This window comes from Hemibagrus wyckioides, linkage group LG20, assembly GCF_019097595.1.
Source record: "Hemibagrus wyckioides isolate EC202008001 linkage group LG20, SWU_Hwy_1.0, whole genome shotgun sequence".
Lineage (NCBI taxonomy): Eukaryota > Metazoa > Chordata > Actinopteri > Siluriformes > Bagridae > Hemibagrus > Hemibagrus wyckioides.
Window position 1 is genome coordinate 14,166,136 of NC_080729.1, and position 13,019 is coordinate 14,179,154.

At 37.2% G+C, this 13,019-nt stretch overlaps 1 protein-coding gene across 8 annotated transcripts in view; it reads left to right on the forward strand.

Annotated features, from left to right (window-relative positions):
- The window catches only part of LOC131370614 (microtubule cross-linking factor 1), a 67,622-nt gene extending 54,804 nt beyond the window's left edge, over positions 1–12,818 (forward strand). For 5 of the 8 annotated variants that reach the window (XM_058417987.1, XM_058417983.1, XM_058417984.1 and 2 more), the window contains one exon: positions 2,230–4,157. In XM_058417987.1, the coding sequence (XP_058273970.1) occupies positions 2,230–2,457 (228 nt within the window). In that variant the 3' untranslated portion in view covers positions 2,458–4,157. Of the gene's footprint in view, positions 1–2,229; positions 4,158–4,211; positions 4,277–5,222; positions 6,069–11,494 lie in introns of those variants that run through there. The other 3 variants (XR_009207445.1, XR_009207444.1, XM_058417990.1) reach the window with 3 other exon arrangements.
- Positions 12,819–13,019: the final 201 nt, after the last annotated feature.

Consider the following 13,019-nt stretch of genomic DNA (forward strand, 5'->3'; position numbering starts at 1 on the left):
TATTAGGCAGCAAGTGAACATTTTGTCCTCAAAGTTGATGTGCAAAAAAAAAAGGGGCAAGTTTAAGGATTTGAGCGAGTTTGACAAGGACCAAATTGTGATGGCTAGACGACTGGATCAGAGCATCTCCAAAACCGCAGCTCATGTGGGGTGTTCCCGGTCTGCAGTGGTCAGTATCTATCAAAAGTGGTCCAAGGAAGGAACAGTGGTGAACCGGTGGCAGGGTCATGGACGGTCAAGGCTCACTGATGGACGTGGGGAGTGAAAGTGAAGGCCGGCCCATGTGATCCGATCCAACAGACGAGCTACTGTAGCTCAAATTGCTGAAGAAGTTAATGCTACACAGTGCATGATGGGTCAGGGCTGTTTTGGCAGCAAAAGGGGGACCAACACAATATTAGTTGTATCACAATATCATAATGTTATGCCTGATCTGTATATATCTATCTATATATATATATATATATATAGCTCAGGCATACAAGAGGATTTTTTTTTAAGAACACACTGGTTTCAAAATCATCAGCACCCTTAACATTTAAATGCTATAAAGCCTGCCCTAGAAAGAATAACAGCACTGCTGTGGAGAGTCTCTCTATGTTGGAGACACTCACAGTAGTGGGGTCCTGGTTCACTCATCCACACAGAACCTTTTAAACTCTTTTATATCCTTAGGTATTTCTGCTTCTTGAACTATTCAAGTGTTTATTTGTAAGCACGTTAGTCTTGTTGAACGTTTTATCAATAGAGGCAGAGGCAACCAGGGTTCGGGCTGAAATATCCTGGTGCTTAGAATAGTTCACAAGAGCACCAGAGCCAGAACAGCAGTAAAGCATCACTGCTCCACCTCTGTGTTTTACAGTGGGGTATCAGGTCCTTATTTCTCTTAGTCCTGTAAGTTCTGAGGTTGAGTCTCCATAGATTGGACTTGTTTGTCTAGCAGATTTTCCAAAGATCTGAGGAATTTGGAGGTCACAAAGTCAACATTTTGAACTCTTTGTCATGTTCCTTAAACCATACCATTGCTATGAAGGGGTGTATTTAGTCAGTAGGAAGGTGGAACATGTCAAAGTAACATCCACATGAATGTCAGGACCCAGTGTCTTATCACTTGGTGAAGTTTTTTCTAAGATGCTGTCAGGAAGGAGCAGGTTTCTTGCAATGCTTCCAAACAGCTTGTTGTTCTAAAAGGCACATGGAGGCTCAGTGGTTAAGATGTAGGTCTGCTGATCAGATGGTTGTGAGTTCAAATTCCATAACCATCAAGCTGCCACTGCTGGGCCCTTGAGTAAGGCCCCTCAACTGCTTAGTTGATTTATATATTAATTTTTGCTTGTTTTCATCAAGGGTGCCAATAATTCTGGAGGGCTCTGTGTTATATTCCGAATCAGCCATCCAAGAGGAGAAAAAAAAGTCTATAACAGTTTATAACAGATGCAGCACGCACCTTACATTTAACATGAACATTTTATAACAAATCAAATAAATATAATAAGTTGTGTGTCATCAGTCTCCCAAGTGCACAGGAGTTATTAATACAGCGTCAGCCGCTACAGTGTCAGTCTCGTCTCGTGTAAAGATCTTCTCTGACACACTTTATCAGGTCAGACGACGTGTCGCTCCCTTTCTGCTGTTTATTTTTAGCAGAAATGGTTTGTGTTGTTTATTAGATCTCTCCATCTTTCATCTGGAACAAAAGGCCCTGAGGAAATGCAGTAAGAAACGGAGAGAGACGTTAGAGTAACAAATTGACGTGTGTCTTTCTTTAGCTGGAGCGGGATTTTCTGATGCGAATCTTCAGAAATAATTTGAATTATGATGCTATTTTTGTGGTTTTGGTTTTATACCTTTATAGATGATTACATTTGCGTTTGAAGAGGCTTGAGTATGGCTGCATGATGTGGTGGAGGAAAAAAGAAATAAGGCAATTATATTGTATTGCTACTTAAATTTTATATTATATTATATTATATTGCTACTTAAATTTCTATATTGTGATTTAAATGAGATTGGTGAACCTGCGATGTAAATAACCTGCATTATGTTTACCATAATTTAATTGCTTTTTTCGATTACAAGAAACCGAAAAAAATTTATCAAAACACCCGCAAAAGAAACCTCACTGCAGTCTGGTAGAATTGCAAAGTCCAAAAGCAGCCCTACTCTTGAGCTATTTTTCCAATATAAATGCTTTAAATGTGTGTGTATTCATGTGTCTCCCTCCCGAAGGACCTCCCCCGATCACCAGTAGCCCCGCCCCTGGACTCCTGTTTCCTGCGCCCGGCACGTCCTGCCAATCGCCGCCCTCCTTCTCGCTGGGCTGCACGCTCTCCTTCTTCTTCACCCAACTACAGAGACCGCACCGAGAGGTTCCACTTCCCCTCGCCAGTCAGACCTGCTCAAACGATCCCAGAGACAGAGGAGTCCAGTCAGGAACTACCTCAGCTCCCAGCCTGAGGACATCCTGCACCAGCCAAGCTTGCTCACTGTCCTCTTCTCTTCTCTTCTCTTCTCTTCTCTTCTCTTCTCTTCTCTTCTCTTCTCTTCTCTTCTCTTCTCTTCTCTTCTCTTCTCTTCTCTTCTCTTCTCTTCTCTTCATCCTTCCATTCACACCTCTCCTACAGTTACCTCTAGACTCGTAGACATGGATTGCTTTTTTCTCATTCTTTTCTGTTTTTGCTTCACATCCCCTCCATTATCTTTCCCTTCTTTCTTCTCACCTTTCTTGTCTCCTTCTCTTACATTCTTCTCCTCTTCTTCATCTTTCTCTGTTAATCTCATTTTGTCCATCTGTATTTGTTTTTTCCTCTCCTTGCTCCTTTTTTTGTAGTCTCTTCTTTACTATTCATTATCCTCCCATCTTTCTTTTTCCCCTCACCTTCTTTGTCTTCTTTCCTGTCCATCCTATCTTCATCTTCCTTTACACATCCTATGCATCCTCGTCATCTCCTCTCATCCTCTACCTCTCATCCTCTACCTCATTTTCATCCTCCTCATTCACTCCCAACCCCTCTCCATCCTCTCCCTTTCCTCTTACAAACCTCTCACGTTCCTCTCTCTCTTCCCCCTTCTTATCTTCCTCCTCTCCTCCTCCGTGTCTTATCCTTTAATCCAGCCTGACCACACAAGCACCAACAGAGTTGTTGGAACATTCTAGCCCTTCTCACACCCTTCACATCCTCAACACAGGGGATGAGAGAAGGACGCAGTTCCTCGAGCACCAGCCGACAAGCAACAACCTTCAAGTACTTTCTGTGAGAATTCAAGGACCTCGAATGTACTGAAGCAAAACAACACAAACTACTCCATCAGAGGTGCCTAAACACACTTGATATCTCAATGGTCCCATATACGTGTGTCTCTGTGTATATGCAATACGTATGAATTTCTATGTGGTTTGGTCAGATTTTTTTCTTATATCCTGGGGGGAAATGGTTACATCGATTTGTCTAAATGTTTACATGTTGTTCATTTTATTTATTTATTTTTTGGCTCCATTCATATACATATACTTGATCGAATTATTTTCTTATTTTTTTGTGTGGTTTTGTTTTTCTTTGCTTGTGGCTTCAATTTAATTGAGTACAAAGAAAAGACATTTTATTTATTTTATTAAATAAAGAAAATGCGGCAGAAGAACAGAAACCTGAGTCAGGGAAACACGAAACATGATGTCAACAACACTGACGTATTTATTACTCCAAACGTAAAAAGCTGAATGTTATAAAAACGCACCACAACAGGAAGGAAACTGGCAACTGATTATCCTTATGCATATTTTCCTGCATAATTTGATCTGCATGCCTTTTAAACCCTAGCACTTTAGTGCATGATATTAAATGCTGTTGTACCTTGTGCTATATCTCTATAATATAAGACAGCCCTATATACGAACACACACTCACAGACACACACACACAAAAACACACACACTCACTCACACAACCCACGGTCTGTACTTTTGTTGCCATCAAGATTTACACAAGTTAGACCACTTTTTAAGTCGCTTATTGTACCTATTGCCCTGTCTTTGTATAGTTGTTATTATTATTATATTTAAATTCTTTCTTTAATTTAAAGGATAAAATGGGATTGTAAAAAAAAAAAAAAAAAAAAAAGAAGAAGATGAATGTTTTAAATTAAGTCAGTGTCTAAAGTCTAATGATATAAAGTCTGTTTAATTGGTAATAAAAATGAATGTGTATTTACAGAAATTTCCTGACTGGTTATGAGATTCTGAATGAGAGAGAGAGAAATGAAGAGACATCAGTATAAGGTACTAGAATAAGGTTATACTTGTACTTAGAGAGTTAATGTACATCTAATGTGCTTCACAGGGTTAAAGAATATAAAGTCGTTAGCTAGCATGTTTATTTCTACTCGATGATGTGTTTAGTGCAAGGTTTTTTATAACCGTTTTATACTTTTATCACTCTTTCTGTTCGGTAATTCTTCTTCACTTTTTCCACTATTCCCAACTATTTCACATTCCTCCTTCTAGGAATATCAACATACAAACCAATCCGAACAAGCGCACAGATACTGTTAACAATCATTAAATTTAACTAGACTAAACGATTACATACGAAGAAGTAATTGTGAAAATAAGCAAAGTGAAAATCGATACATGTATGAAGTATAAAAGTCAGAAGTCAGAAAGAGCTTTATTACCAAGTACGTTTACGCACACAAGGAGTTTGACTTGGCGACTGAGGCTCCAGTGTAGGAGAAAGTATGGACATAGTGCAAACATACATGATAATATAATATATAATATATATAATATAATATAATACATTACAGCACAGTGAAATCCTTTTCTTTACATATCCCATCCTTGGGGTCAGAGTGCAGGGTCAGCCATGATGCAGCACCCCTGGAGCGGAGAGGGTTAAGGGCCTTGCTCAAGGGCCCAACAGTGGCATTGCTGGGGCTTGAACCCCTGATCTTCTGGTCTGGATGTACAGGGTCCAGATTCCATGTATAAATGAGTTTTGATGAACAGTATATAGTTATGAATGTTTTAATTTTTCAAGCTGAATATAGCCTACTGGGGAAAAAAAATCTGTTCTTGCGTCTGGCTGTTCTGGTGGTCAATACCCTGTAGCGCTGACCAGAAGGCCACAGTTCGAAGAGACAGTGGGCTGGGTGTGAGGGGTCCGAAGTGGTTGGGCGGGGGGGGCACTAATAATCCTCTCAGCAGTCCTGATTGTCTGTTATAGACTCTTGATGTCCGATTTGGTAGCTGGACCAAACCAGACAGTTATGGATGAACACAGGACCGACTCAATGAGTGTTTCAGCAGCTCCTGTGGTAGGTTGAGTTTGGTGAAGGAAGTACAACCTCTGCTTGGTCTTTTTAGTAATGGAGTCTGTGTGTGTGTGTGTGTGTGTGTGTGTGTCCCACTTCAGGTCTCAAGGAACCTGAATGACTCCATTGTTGTTACAGTACTGTTCTTCATGGTGAGTGGGGGGAGTGCAGGGGGGTTTCTACTGAAGTCCACGATCATCTCCACTGTTTTGAGTGTATTCGAGCTCCATTTTGTTGTGATTGCACCAGACAGATGAAAATAAAATAACTAAAGTTTACAGTATGTTCCAAAATGAACAATGTGTCTATCAAGTTTTTTATGGTTCTGAACTGATTTCATCCTCCAGGTGGAAAGGCTGCTTAGATTTAGAAAAGAGACCGGAAGTGGAATATGTGGTCAGTCAGATTTAAGAAAAAACATGATTTCAGTGCTTATACTAAACTTAATTTAAACACGTTACTAATGCCTAGCTTGCCTAGCCAGCGTCCTGGGTTCGAGTCTCGCTCCAGCTCACTGTGTATGTGGAGTTTGCATGTTCTCCCCGTGCTTGGTGGGTTTCCTCCGGGTGCTCCAGTTTCCTCCCACAGTCCAAAGGCTGCTTCAAGGCTGATTGGAGTGAATGAGTGTGCCCTGTGATGGGTTGGCTCTCCGTCCAGGGTGTATCCTGCCTTGATGCCTGATGACGCCTGAGATAGGCACAGGATAGATCAGATAAGTGGTACAGACAGACGATGAAATGAAATGAAATATTAAATTCTGGGATATAAAACAACACGTAGAATAATGCAGTGGTAAAGTATCTGTTACAAAACGCCAGTGTTGTTGGATTGATTTTCAGCTCAGGTGTTATTCATGTTAGAAGAACGAAAAATGTGTTAGTGTCAATGAGCCTTAGTTTAGTGTAGATAAATAGATACTGTACTTTATTGAGCTGGAAGATGATCATTGTGGCCTCATTATGTCTCCCAGATCCCAAATTTCATACCTGCACTACAATATACAACAAATCAAATACAATCTATGCCTGTGCTATAATGATTTGCCGCCTATTTTTATGTTCAGTTTCCAGAAATGTTCCAGTGATTAATACGGCTTCCTCAAGGCAAAGCAGGGAAACCTTTAAAGGAGGCGTTTGTAATTTTCTGCTACTTATATTACAATTGCTGGCCCTCTCCTTCTCTAACTGGCCTCACTATCTCTGTTGAAACAGTGTTTACATACTGAATTGCATTTATTCCTCCAGATTTTCCCTCAAGGGTCAATAAAGTGCATGCATCTATCTTTTAAGAAAAAAGAGCTTTTTCTGAGATAAGCGGATTTGCCATCTGGAGGTGGAGTTAATCTCAGAGCTGGGAAAGATAAACAGTGTCCTGAAATGACGAAACATGATAGATGCATTATATTACACTTTTGCAATTCAGATTTCTGAATATATCTCGGATATTCCTGATATTTCTGCAGGTGTGAGACACCACGAATGGAATTTATGCCTGTTTTATTGTGTTAATAAACTTTGCCTAGCCGATTATGGGAAATATATTCAGAGAAAAGTTGCAAAAAAAAAACAAAAACAAAGATTTTCATCTAAATGTTTCTATCTTCAGTAAATTTCTGCTCTCTGAGACATTATGAGTGCTTGCTCATAAGCAACTAAAATTTAAAGGTGTTTCTGTAACCAGTAAACTTCTGTGTAAGGTTATCCAACAGAGGGAAAAACACACGTCTCACACTGAAAGCTAACAGAGTCCTGACTGTTTTTATATCAGACTTGCAGCAATAAAATAATTCATTTGTTTAGACTGATAAGTCGAACAATGACCACCAGTGTACAGGTGAAAAGTGTACCTTCTATACCATTAAGGCAGCATGCACACACCCTGCTGCAGAGCTACTGTATATATTACTAGTGATTTTGATTCAAAACCTGATCCCACTATTTACCTTCTTATAATCTTCCCAACTTAGGAGTGTGTAAAAACCTACAGCACACAAGTGGATACTTGCAGGACAAGGGCAGTGTTGGAGACATTTTTTTTTATAGTTAGTTTAAACCTTTTCAGTCTGCTCTGTTAGATCTGAAGGTTTTGGTTAGTTTAATTAGTTTGTATGCACTTACCTTGTCTGATATATTTTCACTGTTGGAAAAATATCAGTAGTGTTTTCATTAATGTGTATTTTATGGTGACCGAGAAGTTCAAAACACAATAACAAATAAAAAAAACACAATAACAAATCTGGGAACAAAATAACAAATAAAGAAAAAACACAATAACAAATCTTAAAACAAAATAAGAAATAAAAAAAACAATAACAAATAAAGAAAAAACACAATAACAAATCTTAAAACAAAATAAGAAATAAAAAAAGCACAATAGCAAATAGACAAACATAACAAATAAAGAAAAACACAATAACAAATAAAGAAAAATACATTAACAAATAAAGAAAAAACACAATAACAAATAAAAAAACACAATAACAAATAAAGAAAAACACAATAACAAATCTGGGAACAAAACAACAAATAAAGAAAAAACACAATAACAAATAAAAAAACATAATAAGAAATAAAAAAACACAATAACAAATAAACACAATAACAAATAAAGAAAAATACAATAACAAATAAAGAAAAAATACAATAACAAATAAAGAAAAAATACAATAACAAATAAAAAACACAATAACAAATAAAAAAACACAATAACAAATCTTAAAACAAAATAAGAAATAAAAAACACAATAACAAATAAAGAAAAACACAATAACAAATAAAGAAAAATACAATAACAAATAAAGAAAAAACACAATAACAAATAAAAAACACAATAACAAATAAAAAAACACAATAACAAATCTTAAAACAAAATAAGAAATAAAAAACACAATAACAAATAAAAAACACAATAACAAATAAAAAAACATAAGAAATAAAAAAACACAATAACAAATCTTAAAACAAAATAAGAAATAAAAAACACAATAACATAAAGAAAAACACAATAACAAATAAAGAAAAATACAATAACAAATAAAGAAAAAACACAATAACAAATAAAAAAACACAATAACAAATAAAGAAAAATACAATAACAGATAAAGAAAAACACAATAACAAATAAAAAAAACACAATAACAAATAAAGAAAAATACAATAACAAATAAAAAAACACAATAACAAATAAAGAAAAAACACAATAACAAATAAAGAAAAATACAATAACAAATAAAGAAAAAACACAATAACAAATAAAAAAACACAATAACAAATAAAGAAAAAACACAATAACAAATAAAGAAAAAACACAATAACAAATAAAGAAAAACACAATAACAAATAAAGAAAAATACAATAACAAATAAAGAAAAAACACAATAACAAATAAAAAAACACAATAACAAATAAAGAAAAACACAATAACAAATAAAAAAACACAATAACAAATCCAGAAACACAATGACGATTCAGACAAATCGGAAAAGCTAGCTATAGTACAGTTTGCGAATGGAATTCTTACCACAGATTCTACGAGACATCTGTCACATCCGACCTCTGTGTTTTCAGATTTGTTGTTTTGTTTTGCACTTCTCGGTCACCATAGGTCATATTTTATTTTCTCACAGCACTTTGAGAATTCCAGTTCAATACATTTCATTTTGTTTCCCTCACTGAATTTGATTTATTTATTTACATGCTAAATGAGTCATTTGTAAGATATTTGTATGTCAACTATATTAAATGTCAGCAGTAGATAGATGAAAGGAAGGGAAAAAATATCTTGGAAGATACATATTACCATTCAAAAGACTCCTGTATTTTATGAAAGGATTTTTTTTTTTTTGTCTTTTATGGTCAGGACTTTGATACTGAGTTCAAACGCATAAGTTGCTCATTGTGTCATTCTTCTGCGCTGCCCTCATTTCAACCCCTTGTAACCCATTTTACCAGATAAAGTGGGATACTGTGCCAGAACTGTAAAGTCGAGGCTCTGGATCTGCAGCTGTGAGTCAGAGTGAAGGGAACATGCTTCTCTGAGATGGTGGGGGGATCGGTCAATAATTAATGTGTTGCTAAAGTCGTGAGTGAATGATGTTGATGAGAAACGATAGCTTAGATGGGGAGTAAGGGAGTTGAATTATTCAGACCTGAGAGGAAAACAGACAGAGCCCTTTTTCTTCAAGGTAAAAAAAAAGAAAGAAGAAGAAGTCGTTATTGCATGCCGATCTCTATTTGAGAGAACAGAGAGCTATGAGGGATTTCTATCACTGTGTTTTGCTAATGGAATGCTTTGCTTCGTGCCGTGTTACTCTGAGCCTCTGTGGGTTGGGAAGGGAAATTGAATTTAGCTGGATTTCTTTTTTTGAGTCGTTCAGAAAAGCAATTAAACTTGCAGATCTGTGCTGAAGCCCTGAAGAGAATATAAAGATGAAATCCATACATTTTCATTTATAGAAAGTGTTATTAAGTGAGGGATTTATATAAGAAGGTTATTTGGAGGTGTGTATTGACACACTGATCTGAAGGTTTATGTCGTGTTCAGGGGCCCATCAATCAATCAGTCATTTATAATCAATACACCTGAACGTGAATCGACTAGCAATTGATAAGTACTCACCTGAGTGTAAGAATATAACCTGTGTAGTGTGTAGTATAAAGAGTGTATTAACAAATTAATTAGTCAAACAAAAAAATTAGTCAGGACACTGATGGCTTTCGCTCTGTTCTTAACTCTTTTGGGATAACCTTACACAGGATTTTAGTGGTTGGAGATAATGCCTTCAAATTTTTAGGAGCATCTCAAAGAGCAGAAATGGGTTTGATATTTGACTACTTATTTTGAAGATAGAAACATTTGCGTGGGGAAAAACGTGTTCATGTTTTTTGGAATGTTTTTATGCAAATATTGCCCTTAGTAGGCTTGATAAAAAACAGAACTAGCTACTTATATAAAGCTAAAATTCCCAAAGCTCTGAGCGTCACCTTTCACATGAACCGTTAACCACCACTGTGGATTGTGACATGACAAAGACATTCAGTGCTTTTTAATCTCTGGGAAAGAGAGTTCATATGGCGCTAGCATTCATTGTTCAGAAATATCAGACCTGTGTACTGCATAGTGCATCAGAATGTGAAGGTTTATACACTCTAAAAATTGCAGTGATGAAAATAACTCAATTTGGGTCAATGTGGAAACTTAGAACTGGGTCCAATATGGATTAACCCAGCAGGGGTTGGTTTAACTCGGCATGGTTGGGTTAGGATGTTGAACCAGCATGTAAGTTGAGTTTTTGTGGGGGAGAAGTATCTTATTTCCTGGGCTGTAGGCAGAAATGGGAACAGTCAAGCCTGGTACATTACAAATCCAAAAATGTACTATGCTCTTAAGCAAATTCTAGCCTAGAGTAATAAATGTACACAAATCATAAGTGTTCATATAAGATCAAATTTACAACAAGTGGAAATACTGTAAATGCAGTAAAATATTGAATATTTCAGTATAATTTTACATGATCTGTGGTGTGGACTCTACAGGTCAAACTGGCCTAGTGTCAGGGAATTAGCAGTTCAATGTGGCTATAGCAGCAAGCACAACTTTAATATCAAAATTGACCTTGTTATAAGCACAGTTTTTAGTTGAATATAATTGTTGTTGCTGGTAACTTAACCCCGGTTTCTATCTTTTAATTAATTAAGAATGAAACATGTTGCATTGTGGGATGAAATATATAACATAGAATGCTTTGGGTGTATTCTAGAAAATTCCACTTTGGTAATATAAGTGACTCTCAATCGGCTCAGTTTAAGTAACCAGAACAGGGATATTAGGGATGTTGGCCATTTTAAGGGCTCAAAGGCAAAATCCTTCCAGTGCACTGGAAATACCACTCACTGTGTTCCTTAACTGGAAATGACATCATATTTTCTGAAGCCAAAATGGTTCAAACAAAATGGCAGACAAAAAATCTGTCAACTTCATCTACAAAAGTTGTTATCGTTGTTATAGCTAGTCTTGCCAGAGCCCCTGTCTGCACTTTACACATAATCTACATTGTCTTTAAACATCACATGATCACAAGCATACATTCTCTCTCTCTCTCTCTCTCTCTCTCTCTCGAGCTATTCATCCCACTCCCAAGCTCCCAGTGTTCTGAGTTTCCAATGTGACCACTTCATCTTTCCAGACCTGCCTGATCCACCCAGACGCTCTACCCCTGGTTGGAGTCTCGTCGCTTGGTGGTGCTCACTGCTGCTGTACGTAGATCTGCCTGGACAGCCTGTGACAAAGGGGACTGCCATGGACAGAACCACTTGGAGACTATCACACCGTCACAGAACTGCCATTGCGTCAGCTTACGACAGCAAGGAATTAGTGTCTATAATGAACTCAGAAACGACACTGACCTAATAGTTCCTCATAAGCCTTGTAGAAAGGACATTAACAACTCGACTTTCGACTGTCACCCAAATGAGGATGAGGTTCCCTTCTGAGTCTGGTTCCTCTCGAGCTTTCTTCCTCATATCATCTTAGGGAGTTTTTCCTTGACACCATCGCCTCAGGCTCGCTCATTAAGGATAAAATAGGGATAAAATAGTAATGTAACTTTAACCTGTCTCTGTTTCTATACTTCTGTAAAGCTGCTTTGAGACAATGTCCATTGTTAACACAAATAACCTGAATTGAATTGAAAATTGAAAATTTTAGCTCAGATAATTACACAGTGATTTTTAACTTTTTAACTTTCACTGTTTCACTTTATATACTGTTTGTCTGAGTCTACCAACTTGCACTATAGTTTGAAGTACCATGACCGAAACACATTGATCCTACGTCTTCCTGAGAGAGTTTTAGGCTCATGGCATCCTTAATCTGTGACCTAGTGAACCAGTATTGATGTATTCATTGACAGAGACTTTTGTACATCACCCTGGATAAGTGAGTCTGCCAAATGCAGTAAATGTAAATGAATTAGAATATCCCTGGAGTCATCAGTGTCCCAATGTAAAGTGAGCCAGAATCAGTGCCTCAACTTACATACACGATATACTGATTCACAACCTAGGGACCCAAAGAGCTGATTGAGACACACCCCAGGTCTTCTGTGGAACTAGTAGCCAGACTTTCTGGAAATGCCTTACCAAATACACTCCAGTGATAGTTTGGATACAGACTTATTGCAAATACTGCAGTGCATTGTGGGATTTCATGACTGCACTGCACTGGATATATTTCTACACTGTGGTTGTAGAAATGCCAGAAATACAACAATTGTGCAATATGTAATGCACAGGGGTGTGGTTTTCTATCCATGCTATTTCCCACAGTTCTGTTCAGTTCTCTGCACAACTATAACTAATTTACAGGTTTTTGCAATCTAATCTAAACGTCTGTGTACTGTATATTTTCAGATATTGTGTCATGGCAGAAGGCTTGGGATCAGAGATCTGTGTAATTAGCAGTAATCTAATCCTGATGTAGAGATTTGTGCTGCATGTGTTCTCCTGGACATGACTATTGTGTAACAATCACTGGAGCATTACTTTAAAAAAATAAAAAGGGTTTAATTGCTTTTTCCCTTTATGAGTCTCTGTATCTGACAGAGCTGCTGTGTGTGTGTGTGTGCGTGTGCATGTGTGTGTGTTTCTTGCCTGCTGCTTTGGAGGTGTTGCTGACGTTGCAGGCTTCACCAGCTGTCTCTTCATTAATAG